The sequence below is a fragment of the Anguilla anguilla genome, chromosome 12 (assembly GCF_013347855.1).
Source record: "Anguilla anguilla isolate fAngAng1 chromosome 12, fAngAng1.pri, whole genome shotgun sequence".
Classification (NCBI taxonomy): Eukaryota; Metazoa; Chordata; class Actinopteri; order Anguilliformes; family Anguillidae; genus Anguilla; species Anguilla anguilla.
In genome coordinates, this window is record NC_049212.1 from 30,468,250 (window position 1) to 30,490,477 (window position 22,228).

At 48.1% G+C, this 22,228-nt stretch overlaps 2 protein-coding genes across 2 annotated transcripts; one reads left to right on the top strand and one right to left on the bottom strand.

The window, feature by feature from the left end:
- Window positions 1-370: 370 nt before the first annotated feature.
- sars2 (seryl-tRNA synthetase 2, mitochondrial) lies at window positions 371-12,294 on the bottom strand. The gene is given in 17 exon segments (XM_035385943.1): window positions 371-704; window positions 1,179-1,244; window positions 3,103-3,195; window positions 3,450-3,512; window positions 3,514-3,544; window positions 3,922-4,034; window positions 4,608-4,695; window positions 5,337-5,382; window positions 6,016-6,124; window positions 6,580-6,627; window positions 7,175-7,280; window positions 9,019-9,082; window positions 9,252-9,306; window positions 9,779-9,919; window positions 10,320-10,349; window positions 10,701-10,796; window positions 11,860-12,294. Coding segments are annotated over 17 exon segments (1,587 nt in total). The 5' UTR covers window positions 12,157-12,294; the 3' UTR covers window positions 371-563.
- Window positions 12,295-12,374: 80 nt separating this feature from the next.
- si:dkey-260j18.2 (uncharacterized protein LOC325231 homolog) lies at window positions 12,375-20,269 on the top strand. The gene is made up of 5 exons (XM_035385942.1): window positions 12,375-12,925; window positions 13,326-13,479; window positions 14,073-14,151; window positions 14,473-14,700; window positions 15,439-20,269. Exons 2-5 carry the CDS (start codon window positions 13,326-13,328, stop codon window positions 16,922-16,924), a joined length of 1,947 nt encoding a protein of 648 aa, XP_035241833.1. The 5' UTR covers window positions 12,375-12,925; the 3' UTR covers window positions 16,925-20,269.
- The last annotated feature ends 1,959 nt before the right edge of the window (window positions 20,270-22,228 follow it).

Here is a 22,228-nt window from a genome sequence, read left to right on the forward strand (position 1 = left end):
CAGATAAATAGTTTGCCAAAATATTTGCTAACCAATTATTTTCCAGCAATTTTCTCCAATTTGTAATGGCTAATCGTATTCATAGGCCACTGCCCATGGCTGCAAAGTCTTCTGTTAAAGGATAGGTTCACATTTTTTCAACCCTGTTGAAATATTGTTTCCAGGCATTTATAATCGTGTGCAGCACAACCTCAGATAGCTTTAGCACTGAGATGCCCCTCTGCTGCAGCTTCTCTGTGGGTTTAAACACATTCCAGGCGGTCAAGTAGTTAGGCCTTCAAAAACCATGATAACTCAGCATAAGAGCCCAAACACAGCGCTAGCTGCAAGACTCCAGTCGTTAGGAATCAAGGAATTCTGATGCGTAATGCCTAGATTGTAATGGGGTTTTATTACATTGCAGAATAAGCTTACAAAGTGCATTATCTAAATTTATATATATACACACTTGATCAGGCACCCAGAACCAACAGTGTATGTATGCATGGAAAGAGCGAACACCCCTTTTTAGGAAGGAGATTGGTTGAGTCCTGTATTCAGGGTGGGCTTTGGGTCAGCTCATGTCATCTGGGTTTGGGAGTGGGGCGGGGTGGGCGTTGTGGCTGGTTTGGCCCAATGTATTTCAGAGGGGAGTATTTGGGCTTCTCAATGACCTCTGACCCCACGTAGGGCTGTAAGGCACGGGGCACTCGTACCGTCCCGTCCTGGATGTCGGGGGAGGGAGGAGAAGGGGAACAGAAAGAGAGAGAATGTTGTCACTTGCCACGTTCACAGAATAATTACCTATTCAGGGTATGTTCCGTGGCTATTGTAATGAAGATGGCTTTTACATACAGATGTTGTTCGTGTTAGCAGTTATTGTTCAGCACATGCTGTGACAACATAAGTGTATAATTAGCATGCAAGGAAAGCTGATTATAATTATGAGAGAGGAGCGAAATAAAAGCAGGGGAAATACAGTATAGTGGCTCATATATTATTGATTTAATGGAAGCATCAGACAATAAATCCATTGTGAGTGTGAATGTGCACCTGCAATTGTGCACGCGCGTATGCGTGGGTGTATTTGTGAGCAAATGTGCTGGGCGCACGTTTGTGCATGTGTGAGTGTACAAGTGCACTGTGTGCGTGTGTGCGTGTGCGTGTGTGTGTGTGTGTGTGTGTGCGTGCGTGCGTACCTTGTTCTGATGAGTCTCCAGAATGGCAATGATGGTGCGAGGGATGGCACACGCTGTAGCGTTCACCTGAATTAGGACAGACAAACACACAAAACCACACACACCGCACAGCATGAGAAAAGTTTCTGGAAGATATCTGACCTGTTAAAGTTCTGTGAAATTTGGGGTGTCGGTCGGGAGCAGTAGTTTCCCCTGTGTCAACACGTGCACTTCCAGAACCTTCTGCACACTCCCGGACCACGTCTGTGAGGGATTTTGGATATTCCCGATGAATTCATGGACTTTGCCCGCACTGAAATTTCACAGCGTGTCCTGAGACGTGGGCGGCCATGTCTGTTAATTTACACCGAGTGTCTAGACAAGAACACCTCTGCACCCAAAATCACGTCCGTTTCCGACACAGAACGGTGGTCTCTGACATCGACGCGTGCCGCGGGCGGCAGGAAACGGGTCGGTGTTCGGATCCGTGTCCGCCCCGTGAACTCAGCGCTTCCCTCACAGCGCTAATGGCTCCAGGTCTGCCATTAACACAGAGCTCACGTTAGCACTCCAGCGCTGAGCGCGGGGTCAACAGCACGCATAGCGCTTTCATTGCAACTAAAAACTCAGACTTCCGTCTCATCTGACCACAAAATGCGACTCAAATCAATATGGGGCAGGCGATGGAGCTTTACAGTAATACCGTCCTTCAGGCTGATGCTGCACAGGTTAGGGGTGCTGTTGGCTCGTGAACATTCCTCCCATCTCAGCCAATGAACTCCGCAGGTCTGTGTGAGCTGCCATTGGCCACAGTGGGTTTCCCTCTCCAGTTCAATCCCACCCTGGCCGATTCATTTCTGAAGGACAGGCTGATCGGGGCTGTGTCTGCGTGGTACGCTACTCCTGCCCACACGACAGACTCGAGCTTCTTCAAAGACATATTCAGTGAGTGAATTTTTTTCATTCCCTTTATCCTGTATTACTACAACTTTAGCCCCCAAGTTCTGTTAGAAACTCTTGGAAACGCATCCATGGTTGAATTTTGCTTGAAATTTATAACCTAACAGAGGGACTTTACACAACAAAAAAAAGAAAAATCATATGAACTACTTTCATTACGCACAAAGACTGTCTGCCAGCAATGACTAAGTTACTGTACATGAATTTGATTATTTAATTGCACCTGACGGAATTTTTGTTTTTCATATTCTGAATACTTAAGCAATCAAGACCTTATTTTTTGTTTTTGATTCATTTCTATTTATATGAATTATATATGAGTAATCTGTGTAGATCATATATAGTCATTATTGTTAACGTGTGATACAGATCTGAGGCAACAAAATGTGAAGACAGAGACATGTAGGGGTCTGAATAGTTCTACCATGGCTCCTCCCCCCACCTCCCTCAGCAATAGTGAGTGTATTAGAAAATGCATGCTGATGTATTTGTAACAAAAAAATAAGAACACATTCCATTCCAAGAAAAATGTTGCATAATGTCTCCCTCTCTCCCACTCTCTTCCTCGCCCTCTCTCTCTCTGTCTCTGTCTCTTTCTGTCTTACTGTCTCTCTCCCTCTCCATCTATGCCCCCTCCTCTCTCTCTCGTCTCTGTCTATCTCCCTCTCTCCCCCTCTCCTCTTTCTCTGTCTCTTTCTGTCTCGCTGTCTCTCTGCCCCTCTCCTCTCTCCCTCTCTCTCCTCCTCTCCTCCTCTCTCCTCTCTCCCTCCTCCTCTCCCCCTCTCCCCCTCTCTCCTCTCTCTCTCTCGCTCTCCTCTCTCTGCCCCTCTCCTCTCTCTCCTCCTCTCCCCCTCTCTCCTCTCTCTGCCCCTCTCCTCTCTCTCCTCCTCTCCTCCTCTCCCCCTCTCTCCTCTATCTCTCTCTCTCTCCTCTCTCTCCCCCTCTCTCCTCTCTCTCTCTCTCTATCCCTCTACCCCTCTCTCACCGTGTGGGCGTAGTGCAGGCTCTCTCCCTCGGTCTCGTACAGAATGCTGAGGCGGCGGCTCTGGTAGTCAGTGCAGTTGGAGGCGCTGGAGATCTGAGGGGAGAAAGTCCAGTTCACTGCTCAGCCTCGCACAGAGAGGCTGCCCAGGCACAACTGGCTGCACTTCACCGTTCCAGGTCAAAGGGAAATGCAGCCGCAGCCCAAGAGCTCCACATCTCCACATCTCCACATCGCAGCAAAATAAGCTTTGTATTTGCACAGTTGTCGTGCTAGTAGCCATTTTGAATAATGACGAATGAATAATACAAGGATTGCACTGTAATACGTCATTGTGACATCATGCCTACCTCTCCATAGCTGCCCCGTCCGGGCATCCAGGCCTCGATGTCAAACTTCCTGTAGGCGGGGGGGGCCCAGCTCCTGTGTGGGCATGTCCAGCACCCTGAATACAGAGAAAGGGCATGTGAGTGAAAAACACACACACACACACGCACATATACACACACACGCATACACACACAGATATTAATACACACTCTCTCACACACACACACACACACAGATATTAATACACAGTCTCTCTCACACACGCACACACACACACACACACACACTCGCACGCACACACGGACACACACATATACACGCACATACACACTCACACACAGATATTAATACACACTCTCTCACACACACACACACACACACACACACACACACACACACACAGATATTAATACACAGTCTCTCTCACACACACACACACACTCATACACACACACACTCACACACACACAAAGTTTGCAGAGGCAGACTAACCTGTAGTGCAGTTCTAGGGCAGAGAAGATCTCCTTCTGCAGGGACAGGAACTCCTCCAGCAGCTGGGAGCTCTCCTCTCCAGTCTCGTCCGCCGTCACGCCAAACATCTCCACCTGCACCCGGACTGCATGAGCACGTGCACTCCCTCCATGTGCACTCCCCCCCAACCTTCAGCCACCAACAGCTGATCCAGGATTAGCTCCACCTGCTCTCAAGCCCTCCACAACCGCCACGTGTACAAACACTCAGAATGACCCTGGGTCAGTATCTATAGACCATGGTTTTGTACACGCAAACTACACTGACAAACCTCCTCGTGCTAAATTCACAGCACATCAACACTCATTATATATTAGTACGCTGTCCTGTGGAGGCGTGTTAAGTACACTTCATACATGGTGACAAATGTCCATTGTCTCATTAATATAATCTGGGTATAGAGTACAGACAAACATGGAACTAATATATTAACAGACCAAAACTGCGTACACCTGCATCCTGTCACACTGACGGAGTGACAGACGGACACACAGATACCTGCGCACTGAGGGCGGGGCCAGGCTCACCTTGCAGATACCTGTGCACTGAGGGCGGGGCCAGGCTCACCTTGCAGATACCTGTGCACTGAGGGCGGGGCCAGGCTCACCTTGCAGATACCTGTGCACTGAGGGCGGGGCCAGGCTCACCTTGTTAAAGTGGTGCACCCTGTAGAGCCCCCAGGTCTCCCTCCCAGTGTCCGTCTCTGCCCTGTAGCACGTGCTGCAGCAAACGGTCCTGCAGCCCAAACACAGTCACATTACATTACAGGCATTTAGCAGACGCTCTTATCCAGACAATCACAATCCAGACTTATCCAGACACACACAATCACACATACATACTCACACAATCACACAATTCAATATGCAACCCATTATAAACATACAGCATTCCCCCACACACACATATGCATGCTTGAACGTACCCAGGCACACGTGTGCACACACACACACACACACACACAGAAGCATAATGGGACTCAAGTTCACATCAAACAAACACCTAGCAAAGGTACTGTACAGCCAAACTAGCACAGAGAGGCCTAGCGCAGGTACTGTACAGCCTAACTAGCACAGAGAGGCCTAGCACAGGTACTGTACAGCCTAACTAGCACAGAGAGGCCTAGCGCAGGTACTGTACAGCCAAACTAGCACAGAGAGGCCTAGCGCAGGTACTGTACAGCCAAACTAGCACAGAGAGGCCTAGCGCAGGTACTGTACAGCCAAACTAGCACAGAGAGACCTAGCTCAAGTACTGCACAGCCAAACTAGCACAGAGAGGCCTAGCGCAGGTACTGCACAGCCAAACTAGCACAGAGAGGCCTAGCGCAGGTACTGTACAGCCAAATTAGCACAGAGCGGCCTAGCGCGGCTCACCGAACAGGCAGGTCCTTGTGGTTCACAGCGTGGTCCATAAAGTAACCTGGAGAAGTCAGGCAGAAAGAGTTAGACAGGTCAGTTCTACCCCACACTCCTGTTTACCCTCACAAGCAGAGGTGAAAACACAGATCACAAGCCAAACAAATCCAAAAGAACACCTTCAGACCTGCTCATATGTAAATGATAAAACACAACTCCTTTTCCCATCACCCAAAAAATACAATGATTTACTAGACAAGCAGGAACACCGCGTTCTATCATAAAATCCTTGTGTGATCTGGGGGTACATCTGCAATTTTACTTGAGAACCGGAGACAAAGCACTTGGCTTAAAGAGGGACTTCTGTGAGGATCTTTAATTTGATGTTGCATAAGAAGATCCCTTGTCGACCGAGACGGGTGATTTTAAAGCACATTTTTAATCCACACGAAGCGAACTCAGCTCTGAGCTGGCCCTGGACATCCGTGGGAGGAAGAAAGTGAAGCGGTCACTGTACCACATGGAGCTGCTACCTGTGTGTTCACCCGCTCTCTGACTGAACCAGCCCACCCACCCGCACAGTGCATGAATCACCCCCACCCCGGCCTCTAACAACCTGGCCTGCCCTGCCCTACGGAACACCCCTCCACTCCCCCCCCCACCAAATCCCCCCACCCCCACACCCCCATCGACAAACCTGCCACGCCCACCTCCCCCGTGCCGGCCAGGTTGAGGTCTGCGAAGCGGGCGGGGTCAATGGAGTACACCTGAGACTGGTGAGCGTGAGGCTGCATCCCGCAACCTTCCTGAGGGATGAGGGGGGTGAGAGAGGCGACCAGCGTTTAGGACTTTACATGCTCTTTATTTCACAGCTGTCAAAAAAGCATGAATAAACAGGGATACACCTTTAAAAGCTTAACCCTTCGAAGAGTAGGTGTTTTAGAATGTTTTTTTAAAAAAACAGTGTTCTTTTTCCAATTACCAGTAGATTGTGACATCAGAATTAGAATGTTCAGTTTAGAACATTCAAATCACATACACATGATCTTACACCTTAAACAGTTAATACAGGGACGCATACAGGGTTGAGCAGAGAGAGAGAGAGAGGGGGGAGAGGGAGGGAAGGCTTTGGTATCCGTGCATACAGCACACCTGTTTCAGGCCAGGCACTATCTCCCTCAGTGAAGATCTGGACTCATCAAAGCGAACAGCGAGAGGGTCAAGGTGCAGGAAAACCGAAATAAAAGAGGACAGTACTTACGAACACTGCCCCCCTCAGCATATCCGGGACAACCATGGGAACAAAGCCCTGAGGGACAGAGAGAGCACATTTATACACCAGGATGAAAAGACACAGGAACACAGATGGAAAAAAACTCATAAATATGCAACCATTCAAATGTATGTGCATACTCACAGAAATAGACACAGATACAGACAATAGCATACAGGCATTACATATCAATTACATGTCTGCGTATCAGTGTTCGTAAAAGAGAAATGCATCTCATTTTCTTAACACTGAACAAAAAATGTTTATGTGGATTGGAGGAAAAATTCAGTGCATTAAAATTCTAAGGTAATAAACAAAATGTGAAAAATTTCAAAGGGGTGAATGCTGTCTGAAGGCAGTGTATATGAATGCATGTGTGTGTGTGTGTGTGTGTATATGTAATATCAAAAAACAGACAGACAGACAGGCAGACAGACACAAACAGACAGAGACAGACAGACAGAGACAGGCAGACAGGCAGACAGACACAAACAGACACAGACAGACAGACAGAGACAGGCAGACAGACACAAACAGACAGAGACAGACAGACAGACAGACAGACACAGACAGACAGACATACCCGGCGCAGAAGGATGTCCAGGGTGAAGTTCTGCAGCGCCAGCTGGAGCTGAGCCCCCGCCCCCCTCAGGTAGTATGACCTGTGGCCTGACACGTGCGCCAGCCGCCTGACGGACAGACAGACAGACAGACACACGTGTGAAAGAACATCTGGTGATGAAAACAGGCTGCTCAGCTCATCTGAGCTCCTCATTCGCCTCCTGCTTACAGCCCGCCTCCTCAGCTCAGATCCCATGGCTCTCCAGCGCCAGACCTGAGGAGCAGCATTCTGCCAGTTAAAAAGATGGAGGGATAGGGGACTCATGCAGATGGACAGAGCGAAGAGAACACAGAAAGGGTGTGAGAGACAGATGAAGGGGAATGGAGGGAGAGGTGCTGCAGAACTACACCTAAAATACCAGAGTTGCATATCAGCTAGTCTGTTCCAGATTGTGAATTCTCTCATCGCCAACAGTTAGCATCTCGGCCAGGCACTAGGGGACACATCAGCAGGTCAACACTCCAAACCAGTGACACACCCAAAGATATAGCCCACACACATCAGACAGACGAGTTACTCAAATTCTGATAGCTTGGATAAGCAGGCGACCGCCACAGCACAATCGCAAATGACCTTCGTCATTCACGGAAAGATCACTTGGAAGAAACGTCTGTGCCACGCCTACACTTGGGTCAGGTCCCTAAAGAACAGAGAGCTGGGGAGAGGCAGTGAATGCAGTAGCACCGCTGTAATGGCTAATTAGGGACAAAGGGACGGCACGCGAGGAACAGCTCACAGACGTGAGCGAGCTGTCACCAAGACGCAGGCACACAGCTGGCAACCAACCGCAGGGGGCCTGGGGCAGAGAGGTGCACAGCAAACAGCTCATACAGTATTAACAAGCTATCTGCTAATGACAGCCACAGGCTAATACAGAGAGAGAGAGAGAGAGAGAGAGAGAGAGGGAGGGAGACAGAGAGGGAGAGAGAGAGCAAGAGGGGGGAGGGAGGGAGAGAGGGAGAGACAGAGAGAGCTGAGAGGGAGAGAGAGAATGACAGTGACAGAAGGAGAGGGAGAGAGGCAGAGTGGCAGTGTGCAAGAGTGTGTGTGTGTGTGTGTGTGTTGTGAGATTGAGAGAGAGAGAGAGAGAGAGCTCATACAATGGCATCAAACGCAGCCTCTACATGAAGTCACACGAAAATACAAAAAAATAAATAAACAAACAATCATTACATAGCCAGGCATTTAAAAATTCTCAAAGGCAACACATCATTCTGGCAGGCACACAAAGCCCCTCGCACACCATATCTTCATAAAAATGTCCATATTGTTTGTCTGGTGACAACAGTTATAATAAAATTCTATTCTTGTTTCCACTATGGAGAGAATAGGGTGAATAGAGGAAGAGGGTAGGTGAAAGGGAAATAATTTTTATTATTAATTAAATAAATAAATGCCAGACTTTTTGTATGGATGACATAACAGCTGCCCTTCAAAGAGACTCAGTGAACATTAAGTAAGATAAACATAAAACTGCATACTGCTGAGGATAACTGGATGGCCAAGTATAATTAGGTAAATGGCAATTACAGGAAATTAAAAACATGGTAACCATAAATTGCTTCATGATGTGCAATAAACAATGTCAGAGGAACTGTGCAGTGAAAGATTTTCTATATCATAAAGTTAATAAGTACTTTACTCTGACAAATGAGAAATGAAACAAGCACTGATCTGGCTTTTGGTTTAATGGTTTTCCACCTAGTGGTAAAACCAGATACTTCCATTTATGGCAGAAGGAGCCACACAGTCAGTGGTAAGACAGAACGGAGAGAGGGAAACCACCATTTATCGTGAACTCTGACCTCTGCCTGATGAGGTCCAGGTTCTCCCCAATTTCCAGGTGTCCCTTTACTTTGAAGTCAAACTCTGGAGGAAGAAACGGAACAAAAATAAACTGCATAATATTTTCTCTGAAATATACAAAGCGATTTTTTTAAAATCAAGTACTCACAGCTAAACTGAACCAGAGGCAACAGCAAACAATATACAAACAAATATTCGCCTGCAGATACCCAAGGTTCTGTTCCCACCTTACCTGGCTTCTCTCCAATCAGTTCAACCACTCTTGCCTGGCTCTCATCTCCTATTGGCTGAAAGCAGAAAGCAGGCTTAATTTTATTAAAATAGGCATTCTAGAGATTATATATACCTCGATTCACTACTTAAATGTTTGATATGGTAGTTAGAACAAAATAGTCTTGATGTTTCAAGGACTCTCAGTAAACAAGTGCATAAATGTTGGATAAGAGCGTCTGCTAAATGCCTATAATGTAATGTAATGTAATGTAAATGTATGAGGACAGTTCAGTATCCCTATGCAAAAAATGGTCAAAATGTCCATTGTCTCAAAGGAGATAACTTTTTAGTTGTTACAGTGTCTCTGTACATTAATGTATAAATGTGCCATTATCTCTAAGCGGATAAGTGTTTAGATACGTCGGTTAACATGAGTATTGATGTCTCTCAGTAAATGAGTGCCTAATTGTGTCAGTGTCTCTGAGGAAGTAAGTGTGGAGGTGTGTCAGTGATTCAGACGGTGAGGCTCGGGGCCCGGTCCCTCACCACACTGGGGTGCGTGTTGTTGGGCAGCCGCAGGGCACGGAGGTAGTGCTGCTGCTCCAACTCGCTCTCCCGCGGGTACAGCTGGTTCAGGGCCAGTCGGATTTCCCGCCCTTTCACCCTTGCCCTCTCATACTCCGGCAGCTGAGGAAGAGAGTCACTTCAGGCTGCCGGACAACAAAACCAGGTTGCCGTATCAACATTGCCACTAGGTGGTGCTTTCGAGTCGCAAAAAATCATTTTCTTTGAAAAGCACATATGACCATATGAGTTCGGGGTTCAGTGTACTGATTGCAGTGAGAAAACATATCCAGATAATTTCTGCTACATATGCATACATACATATGCACTGTTTCCTTTAGTTGCCAAGTGACAACAAAAGTTTTGAACAAAAGAATCTCACAACAGTTAATAATAACACCAGATCATAAATCAAAGAAGCTTCTGAAACAATGTAGTAAAATTCTATGCTGTTACATATTTGAATTTTAGATGCGCAGATATATAATGTGTAAATATAAGCAGATTGTCCTGAAACACTTACAGTGGACAGTACTTTCTTATCGTGTTGATCCTATAAAGAAAAAACACAGATTAATAACATCCACTCACTCATCAGCAATGGCAGTTCAGTTCAAGTCAACAATTCAGCCAAATAAAATACAAATAAACAAATTTTCCAAATAAACTTCCATTTTCAAACCACAACTGGACAGGTAAAAGAGAACTACAGTACATTATATACATCACTTACTTTCTTAGCAGTTGTCCTTAACAAAGGTGACAACTACAAAAGCACACACTGTATAACTTTTGGTCATAAGCCAAGTTCCTTTACCACCACACATCTGCACATACATAAATAAAAATATTAACAAAAAAAAGGCTTGCATTTTCGAGCGACTGCCCCAAGAGGAGGACTTACTACAAGAGCTCGAACTTGGGTGCTTATCTCCTTCTTCTGTGCTTCCAAGTCAGAGATCTCCTGCTGGACCTCCTGCAGCTGCTGCCACACTGACACCTGCAGCAGACACACCGTCACACTCCTGTCAGTCTCACATAAGGCCAGACTCGTGCAGAGCGGAGCGCTCTCTGGCACACACATGCAAAGGATAGTGACTAAGCAACGTATTCCATCAAGTTATTTAAGATTACACACTATACAATGCAAAATTATTTACTTAAAGGCATAGTATGCAGGATTTTTACAGTCATATCTGTGATGCACTGGTATTCTTTTGTCTTGCAAATGCACATTTGCCAAATCCATGCCTTTCTGCCTTTATTTATTCTAAAATGTGTTCGGGACATAACTGGGCATGACACTAGTTTTCTGTGTGGGGAGAGGAGGGTGTGGCTACAGAGCCTGTGTGGGATCAGGTTTCAGCAGAACGATTGTGCCTACCTACTGTAATTGCTGAGGAGAAGAAGCACAAGTACAGTGAAATGACAACCTGACCGGGCTCGTTCAAAAACCAGTCAACCTTGGAATTTCTTTTCCATGATGGTGACAACTGAAGTTCACAAAGGGATGAAAAGCAATGTGGGGTTGGCATGTTTTCTGCTGGACCTGTAAATAAAATCACCTCTAGCTATCCAGGTAGCTAGATGGCCGTACGCAGGATGAGTAGGCAGGGTTGAAGACTAAGGAGGAGACTTATTTGATTGTGAACACAGGACCAAAGCAAGGCAAAAAAAAAAATCCTGGATAGTATGCCTTTCATGTATAGCCTACGTACAATATTTAACCATTCACAAACTTGTACACCATGGATTTCAGATAGTTGCTGTCAGCAGGACACAAATTGAATCAAACGTTCACCCGGTCCGCACACACATCACACCCGAGTAGCTGGCCCGGACACATTCGAATCTGCTCTCATTCAAACACACATGACTCCGTTCAGAGCAAGTGCTGCAGAAATCGACTGCACTTCACCTAACCAACTACCAAGCCAGTCATATATGACTGCAATTAGCGAACTGTGAAGGTGATTTAAAAAAATCGTATCGTAAAGGTGAGTACATACGATGACACGTATGTCAACGGTGCCACAAGCGAAACCGAACCCCCCAGAACTCACTATATCACGGACGTCCGACCGCCGCAGATCCCCTTTCCGGCTCTCTACATTAGCAATGACTTTGTCCATCTCTTCGCAAACCAATCGCATATCCAGTTCCGGCTTGTGAATGTAACTCTCCCGGGCATGCTCGTACAGGCTGCTTCTGAGGCTGTGGCTACAGCGGCGTGAAGATAATAGCACGGTCACCCAAGGATAGTGCCGTGAAGCCGGTTTCAGGATTAACGATGCACCGAGTCGTACAAGCGTGCCCACGGAGGTCGCCATGTTCGCTGGCGGAAGCATGTTAAATAACATGGGGCGGGATTATACCAGGGACCAATAACATATCGCAACTGTTTGCTACCTTACATTTGACATTTCAATTTCAGAAATGGATGCTGCGAAGTCATATTTATATTGTTTTCGGGCTGTTAAGTATTCGGTGGTTCTTAGACGCTTGAAAACAAGACTACTGTTTATCAATACTTTGCTTCCCTTTATTGTCGGTAAACTCAAAACAAAGCGTCACTTCCGCCAGGAAAGTTCAGAGGGTAACCAATGAGGAGGTCCGAAGCATTGCAGTGCTGCTCCGACATGGCCAGCCTGTTGTCTGGTTAATGGAATTAGACCGTTTAAATCACTATGTCACTTAAAAGAGTAACGCAGTTGTCTCTTTATACGGGAAATACTGTACATGTATCTCCCCAGCTAATTTACTGAGACACGGGTCACGCAAGAAGGGACAAGCAAAGTGGACGGCGTGAGGGTGCCTTAGCAGGAGGGTGACTGAATGAAGCAGTTGTCGGCAAGGTACCGGGCAAACAGTTCAACTCTTTCACCACTGCTGTAGAAATGCGGAATGGGCCGTGATGCACCAGATACCCGGTGTCACACGGCGGAGGACGGCCAGGTTGCACGGTGGCGGGGGGGCGAAGGACACGGGCGGCCACTGCGATATTTTAGCGTGCTAAACTGACAGCTCCTGAAAGGACATCAATTTAAAGTAACCTGCTGCCGGGGAGAAGGCAGAAAGAACTGGTTACGAACTGTGCACGGAGAGAAGATCCGACCTTCGCTTGCCAAGGTGAGTGGAACTTTATATCTGTAACTGACATTACTACCGGATGAAGAGTTGTGATGCACTGTGCCAATAAAATGGTGCAGTTGTAGGGAGGTGGTTGCTAATGAATTCACAGCACGACGGATCCTTGCCAAGTTTCTGTTAATAACTGTACACTGTTTACATTCCCCATCGCATAACATAACGGGGGGGGGGGGGGGGGGTCTTTTTCCAGAACTGTCAATCAGATCCAGTTTCATCAGATGCCTCCTTACTGTACTACAGTTGTTTCTTGTCGGCTTGGCTGCATACCTGTGCTGTTTCCACATTAAATATCTAAGTGAGGACTGCAGCTGTGATTAAACCTCAAGGTGTGGTGACTGTCACTGTTTTCTGTTGGCAATGGCACACTCCCTCTCCCCAGATGAGTGCATTTCGGGGTGGGGGGGCCACTTGGCGGCCACAGCCCTGGCAGGACGGGGATGGGGGGGGTGGGGAACCCCTCTCGGACAGCGACTCGGAGGAGGAGGACTTTCCGGATGACAGCACCACCCCCCTGGGAAACTACATCACACATGGTGAGGCAGTGATGATGGGTGCACACACACACACACACACACACGTGCACATATACATGCACACATGCACACACACACACACACACACACACACACACATACACATCCTCCAGTGGCCTCCTGCTGGGGGCGTAGTTGTTCATAAGGAAAGAAAGAGGCAGCTGATAGACTTCACCCCTCCTCAACTTTTCTCTCTGTCTCCCTCTTTCCATGTCTCTCCATCTCTTTCTCTCACTTGCTCAGTTTTTTTGGGGGGCAGCAGGAAGAATAAGAGGCTGGGGACAGGGTCTGTTGAGGCGGGTGATGTTCAGGGGGGGCTGCTGCCGGCGAGGCTGAGGGTGTTATTGTGGGGGAATGATGGGCAGGGGAGGCAGGACCTTCACGTTTAGAGCCTGTACGGTTATGTTGTGCTTTGTTACTAGTTTGATTCCTCCTTGCAGGGGTGCCTGACGTTCTTGTGATTATATTTTGATCATCACTTGGACATGTTGTGGAACTGGGACAATGAAGGTGGTTTTAAATTCAAACTTGTTCTCTCCTTTCTCTTTCTCTATCTCTGTCTGTCTCTCTCTCTCTCTGTCTCTCGCTCTCAGGGCTGAAGCAGCTCTTGGATGCTCAGCAGCTGTGCGATGTGACTCTCCTGGTGGAGGGTAAGAAGTTCATGTGTCACAGGTGGGTTTGTCACACTGGCAGCCTTTGTCGCTGGCTCTGTGAGGTCAGAGGAAAGTGAGGTTCGCAGCATCACTGCGTCACACACACACACACTCGCATCGAGCCTCCTGCAGACTCAGCTGATCACACGCAGCCAGGCCTGGGGGCTATCGGTCAGTGCAGGTAAAGCACACGCTGTGGGGAATGGAAACACACTTGGATTCACATTTCATCCCTCACTGCTAGTATTTTCCCACATCCGTTTTGTGTTCAGTGGATGTCGACCCCGCCCCCAGGTCACTATGCCCTGCCTGTAGCCCCGCCTCTCCTCCTCTCTTCCAGAGTTCTCCTGGCCGCCGTCAGCCCCTACTTCCGCGCCATGTTCACCAGCCCCCTGGTGGAGTCCCGGCTCACGGAGATCCGGCTGGAGGAGGTGACGCCGTCCGTCATGGAGACGGTCATCCAGTTTGTGTACACGGGGGAGGCGGGGCTCAGTCTGGACACAGCGGAGGACCTTTTCGTGGCAGCCAATCGGCTTCAAGTGATGCCCCTGCAGGATTTGTGCTCCAGGTAAATATTTAACCAGCAACAGGAGAATGAGTGTACTGACATTGGTGCATTGAGATCTCAGATACTGCCATGCACATTGCTGTACTGGCTGTGGAAATCAGCTTCAATAAATACTGCAACAGACTGGCTAACTGTTATTCCCAGGCACTGACTGGAGTATTAATGTACAGAATACAAATATGCACTGACACACCAAACAACCAGGGGGGTCGTAGGACTGGTGTAATGTCGCGTAGATAATGATAATGATGTTTAAAGTCACAGCGCGGATACTCTAGAAGATGTGATTCTGCCATATGGGCTCTCAGATACTGCCACCCATCTTGGGATATTTAGGCCCAGTCTGGCTATTAGAACATTGCTGGTTTGATCCCTGGTCCTCTGGGCAAAAAGTGTCGGAGTGTCCTTGAGAAAGAACCCTTAATTGCTCCTATTGAGCTGGTTGGCTGGTGCCTTGCATGGCTGCCTTTCACTGTTGATGTGTGAGTGTATGTGAATGGGTGAATGAGAGGAATACTAATCATAAAGTGCTTTGCATAGCTGTAGTTTCTGGAAAAAGCACTATGTAAATGCAGTTAATTTACCTATATTTTTCAGTCATGTCTGCATGATGTTTGAATAATGGGAAAATGGCATGCGCAGCACTTTGAGGTTAGATTGAACCTGGGCCTTTGGGTGCGTGCGTCCTAGCGTCTCCCGCAGGTGATTGGCTGATTTGGCTGGTGCTTGCGTTTGCAGGTTCCTGTTTGAGCACCTGTCCGTGGAGAACTGCCTGGGGATGTACTCCCTGGCGCGCTCGCACCACGACCAGCTGCTGCTGCGGGCCTCTCTGCGGCTGGTGGCCCAGCACTTCCCCCGCGTGGCGCGGCAGAACGACTTCCTGCTGCTGGACCCGGGCACGCTGGGCAGCCTGCTGGCGTCCGACCGGCTGGGCGTGGACTCGGAGGCGGAGGTGTACGACGCCGCCCGGCGCTGGGCCGAGCACCAGCCGCGCCAGCGCTACGCCCACATGCCCGCCCTGCTGCGCCACCTGCGCCCGGGCCTGCTGGCGCCCGAGGAGAGCCTGCGGCTGGCGCAGGAGCTGGGGCCGGGGCTGGCGGACGGCCCCGCGGGGCCCCTCCGGCCGCGGGAGGGCATGTTCGAGAAGAAGATCGTGTGCGTGGACCTGAAGCCGCGCGAGGACGAGTCGCTGCGGGAGAGCGACTTCACGGTGGACTGCTTCGACCCGCGCACGGGCAAGTGGGAGAAGCTGGCGGCGCTGGGCTCGCTGCTCTGCCCCGGCTGCACCGCCGTGGGCGGCCGGCTCTTCGTCGCCGGGGGCATCCTGCGCGGGGGCCAGGTGTCCGCCTCGGTGCACGAGTACGACACGGTGCGGGACCGCTGGCTGCCCCGGCCCTCGCTGGCCGTCCCGCGGGCCATGCTGGGGCTGCTGGGGTGCGGGGACACCCTGTACGCCCTGGGGGGCTGCAACCGGGCCGCCCTGCTGGACTCCTGCGAGGCCCTGGACCTGTGCACGCTGCGCTGGGGCCCCGGGCCCCGCCTGCCCCTCCCGCTGCGCTCCTTCGCCTGCGCCGCGCTGCGCGGCCGCCTCTACCTGCTGGGCGGCACCACCCTGGAGCAGAACCGGGCGGTGGTGCACTCGGGCGTGCTCATCTACCACACACTGACCCGCACCTGGAGCCGCGTGGGCCTGGACTCCGGCGCCACCTGCCTGGCGGGGGGCGTGGCCGTGCGGGGCGGGGTGTGCGCCGTGGGCGGGTACCTGCGGGACGCCACCAAGTTCCTGGACGGTAACTACACCCAGCTGGAGCCGCTGGACGCCACGGGGCGGGTGCTGTTCTTTCGGGAGGGGCGGGGCTCCGGGGGGGAGCGGGGCGGGGCGCCGGCGGTGGGGGTGGCGGGCACGGACCGGGGCGGGGGAGGGGGGAGCGACCGCGCCCCCAGCCCGGTGGTGTTCCCCGGGTTGCCGCGGCGCATCGCGGGCGGGGGCGTGGCCCGCTGGAAGCGGCGGATCTACGTGCTGGGCGGGGAGAACGGCGCCCGTTTCTACGACAGCGTGTACTGCTGGAAGCCCGGCTGGCGCAGCTGGGTGCAGCGGCGGGAGAAGCTGCCGGGGGACACCGGGGGGGTCAGCCAGTTCGGCTGCACCACCCTCAAATTCCCCAAAAAGCACATCCTGTCCCGCCTCAGACTGGCGCAGGAGGGCCGCTCCCCCGACGAATGACAGCGGGCGCGCGAAAGTGGAGAAAGGGTTCGGCCAGGGCGGAGACTGCATTTGAATTTGCCCTGCCGGTCAAGCCCATTTGCATTTGAACTTCACGGAAGATTCGCTAGAATGGAAACTGGTATCTGAATGTAACTCAAGAGCAGTGTTCCATAACTGACTCAGCCAGCTGCCACAGTGGTCTAGATCAGGGGTGTCCAGTCTTATCTGGCAGTGGACGGTGTGGGTGCAGGTATTTGTTCTAGCCCAACACTAAGACACCTGATTCTGCTTCAACGAAGACCATTATTGGTTAATTAGTTGAATCAGGAGTCACAGGGCCGGGCTAAAACAAAAGCCTGTGCCCACAGTGGCCCTATACGGATAAGAGTGGACGCCCACCTAGAATGATACTCGTCCAATGCTTATTAAAAGCAGTGCATGCAAAGCATGCGTGACCCAAGAGGGTCGTTCTAGAAAGGATCAGTTTTCATATTCAGATGTGACCCCTTATAAACAGTATGAGCTGCTGGGGTTTTAGAATATCCTTATACAGTGCTCTGGAAAGCATTCTCCCTCCTTCAGCTCTTTCACATTTTGTGCAGCACCTTAAAATTTTAATGGATATTTTAAACATTTTAATGGATTTTTAAAAAATGCTAATGGATCTAAAAAATGTTTTAATGAATTTTAAAAAAGATTTAATGGATATTCCCTTCGTCAACGCAATACATTTGACACATTTATGATCATTTTTTTCGGCCACATTTAAAAAGACGCATTTCTGAGTACAAACGTGTTCACCCCCCAGTGTCAGCACTTCATGCTCTGAGTCTTCTCGGTGTGTCTGTATGAGTTTTGCTCATTAAAAATTTTGCCCCTTTCTCCATGTTAAATATTCTCTTTTCTGCTAATGCTGGCCTTAGACTAGGCAGTATTTTGAGTAATTTTACAGTCTTACAAGGAGTTTAAGAAACCCCTCAGATACACCAAAGTTTTTATTCATCAAGGTCACCAACTGGAAGAAATCAAAACTTGTCACATTGAGGTCAGCAACTGTAAGAAACCCCTCCGCAAGTCAAACAGTAGAAGTGTCTGAGTGGCGAAGGAACGCGTGTAGTCTTACCCGGTGCCACTGGAATGGGATGAATTTAATGTTATCTCACAAATAATTTAATGTTGTGATCACAAACTCAGTCAGGACTGTCTTAATACGGTCTTTTTCTCATCTCAACTGTTAGTCTTGACTCAAAAAGTTTGTGATTTAAGTCTGAGGTGTGACTGGGCTATTCAGGAATACTGACCTTTTTCTTTTTAAGTCATTCATCTGTTGCTTTTCCCATGTGTTTTGGGTCATTTTCCTGTTAGAGCATGAATCTTCTCCCTGAGTGCAGATCTCCTGTGGAATGAAACTCAGTTCTCCTCAGTGGATTGCCTGCATTTGGCTCCATCCCGCTTGCCCTTGCTGGTAACCAGCTTCCCAGTCCCTGTTGAAAAGGCAACCCCACACGATGCTGCCCGCACCGTGCTTGACAGTAGGGATGGCGTTACCTGGGTGACGGGGCCGATCTTAGTGCTTTCTCTTCAAGCCAAAGAGCTCATTCAAGAATGTCTCGGGGCCCGTCCCATAGCTTTATGTAGGCCAGATTGGTGAAGTTCTGGTGAACCGTTGGTTCTTTGGACCGCACCTCCCATTTCAGTCAGTGAGCTCTGCTGCTCTGTCAGTGTTGCAGCTGGGCTCCTGGGCACTTCTCTCCTTTCTGAAGAGCCTGAAAGGTTCATCGCAAAAGTTCCACAGGTCGTTCCTTGGCATGCCTGACTGATCTGATCTGCAGTAATGGAGTTGCACACGGGTGTTTTCGAAATCAACATAGGCGGACCTGGTTAATGTATTTAGTGTGATTTCTCAAGAAAATAGTTGATAATACAAAGGGGGTGAATACTTTTCAATTACACCATTTTCATGTTTCTATTTTTCTTTAATTCTGAAGACATTTAAATACTAAATACATCCAAATACATATGAAATTTGCAACACCACAAAATAAGAAATAATCAATGTGGGTGAAAACTTTCTGAAGGCACTGTACATCCAATCAGGTCACTGTATTGGGTAGTTTTCCCAGAATTCCAAATCTAATAATTCTATAATAATTAGGTTTTAAACCATAAATTATTATTTTAACACTACGGACATTTTAACAAAGGATTATAACTAGACCACGAAAGGGTCTATTTAATTTTTTTTTTAGAAATTGCAATGTTGGATAAAAAAAGCTTACAATGATGAATTAGGTTTTTTTTTAATTGCATAAATAAGAAAATGGTAAAGTCATGATGAAATTTTGACTGTGTGTGTTGTGGAATACTGCACTTGAAGTGGTTTATAGAGACTGTGATTTTAGTCGCAGGAATCCGCTTTACTTGACACAACTCCCCTCCCGCTTCTCACACTTTCTTGTTTTGGGTTGTTTGCCTGCTGCTATTTTGCCCGGTCTTAGCCTTGCTGGGGCAGTTTGAGATTCTTCATGGGAATCCATAAGAAAAACAAGATGATGGCTGTCGTCGGTTTTTGAGCCCTGGTTCTTAGCTTTAGCCTTCAGCTCTGTGAAGGCTCTACTGGACAACCCTGACCCTTGGTTCAAATTGGTTCAAGAACCAATTGCTTTGACTGACAAAAAAAAAAAAGAAACCTGAGGGCCTTCTTCAAATGTTGACTCTAAAGATAATGCTTTAAGTAATTTTATCTAAGAAAACAAGTGAATGACATTATACCAAAGTAATTATGGTTCCTAGTCATGAAATGATTTAGAAACGGCTTTACAAACTCACAACTGAAGCTTGAATTGTACGTATTTGCATTTTGTACGTTTGTCTCAGTAGGTGGCAAGATGAGACAGTTTACTAACGTTCACAGTTTTGTGATTGATTAAAAGCAGTGTGCTATAAGGTGCCATTGCTATGGTGCATGAAAGGGTGCCATAATTGTACAATTTCAGGAGGTTGCACACAGGTGAAAGGCCTATATTCAAGTGTTCTTCCACCCTCAGTAGTGACCCCAGAATTATAATTGGCAGGCTGTGGCTAAGAAATTGTTAGTATTTGGAACATATACGATACTTTTTTGTGGTTTTCAGGCTCAAAATGTTGATTGGCCTCTCAAATTGCCTGCTGCAGGTTCAATGCTCTTTCTAACAGAGTTTGAGACTGAACCATGTGCTGACTGATTGTGCAAATAAAATGGAAAAAATTTAATGGAAAGTGAATCTTTTATATCTTCATGCTATTAAATGTATGCACATGAAAATATTTGCTAGTTTTTATTCCTCTGTCCAAATCCCAAAATATATTTCCCACTGAACCAAGGGCACAGTGTCAGTAATACATTTTTAATTTGAATTACACCTTTCCAATATGCACCATTCACATTTCAGGGCTGTCCAGGAAAAAAAAAGAAAGTTTATTTTTGGAGAAGGGTCCGTGGTTTGATTGACCACTTGAAACCTGCGTTGATTGGTTGTGGACTTTTCATTTCCAGCCTCTGCAGAATGAATCCTGTTTTAGAGTAACTGCCACATATCAAAGGCCACTTAGCTGAGATTATGGTGTTTTTCCCTAACATCCCTCAATTTGCCATCAGTTGGGTTTAAAAAAAGCACACGCTGCAGATTGACTGATGTAAACCTTAGTTTTAGCTTCATGAGCTGTGCAGCAGCTACAGTTCATAAGGCTGGGACATACCATTCAGTTGTCTGTCGGTGGTTTTCCAAGTGGTCAGATCACTGTTAGGAAAGCCAGACCCCCCTCACCCTCCCCCCGGGTCCTAACAGAATGAGATAGCCCACCTCTCGTCTGGGGTCTCAGTGACTTTGGCCACCGCCCTCAGAGTAGCATGGGCTTCAATGTGGACCTGTCGCTCTGGTGCTGTCCTGGGACCCTTTGTGAGTGGGTTCACCCTGACCCCAGCCCTCCAAACCTTTCCAAACAACACCGTCCCACAAAAGAAGCCAAAGTGAAACGCCCGCAAGCATACACGCATTCTGTACAACAGAAAAACACAACCTGCTGCCCACGCCAGAGGGGGCGGGGCTATCCGGAGCCAGGATGTGCTTAACGTAGCTGAGTATCGCTGTCACTCAAGCCTTGCACTCACCGCTCCCTTCGTCCACCTGTCTGGCTTACTGCTCGTCTGCACTTTTCTCTCTGATGTACTGAGTTTCACTTTGTGTTTTCCTGCCCTTTGGGACAAGCTGTGCATATTGAAGGCAGAGGTGTGTGTGTGTGTGTGTGTGTGTGTGTGTGTGTGTGCGTGCCTCTGTGTGTGTATGCGTGTGTGTGCGCCCCACTAAAGAGAGGAGAGCCCACACCTGAGCCAGAAACAGAATGTACAGAAACTGAAAAGCAAAATAATATTTTGAACTGGTTATAACAGTGACATTAAAATGATTTAAAAGAATATTTGCTAATGCATATTGTGGGAGTAATTGGCTTTGCTGGCTCTTTGAAGCTTTTTATTTTTAATTGTTTTCCCCCCCTTGAAGACGCACATAATGTATCCTTGTATGCACTGCTTTTTTGTGTAAATGCTGTTTTTATACACGCACAAATACATGCAGATGATGCATTTGCAAAAATATTTTTGAGTGGTTTTTTAAATCGCATTTTTCATTTGTTGTATCATTAAATAAACCAGGTAAATTCCTGCTATTCATTCTACATGAAGTTACAAAATATATCACTGGTGCTCAGGCATTTGGACATTAATAGAGACTAGTGCATTGCCCTTGCAAACCATATGAACTCAAATATAAATCCCAAATGGCTGTTCACAGTCTGGTCTTCTCTAGACAGTGTTTAAATAATTCTCAGTATCCTGAGATGAAGGTCACGGATTGCGGTTGATGGGTGAAGGCAGTGACTCCACAGTTGCGTGAGCGGGGGTGAACTGTGCAAACTTTGGTGTGTCTCTCACCGAAGTTTAACTTCCCCAGTTGTTAAATTCCAATAGAGCGAGGCAGCTGGGATTTACTTGAACGGGACTCTTGGGCTTGGCCTCTGAACTCCTGTGAGTGGTCTTTCATCGGTGCTGGTGAAGCCAGAAGGTGTTTGCCTCCACAGCGTGTTGTGAAGTAGTGAAGAAGATCATTAGCCAGACCACTGTTACACATTAGAGGGAACTTAAGAAAACAACCTGGAGCCACGCCCATGTGTCCTCAGACACCAGAGCATCTGCACTGTCATCAGGCATCCTGACCAATGGGAGAGTGAGGCTTCCACAAACCCCAAATGGGAGGATCTACCCTGTTTGGTTAATGACTCAATGAC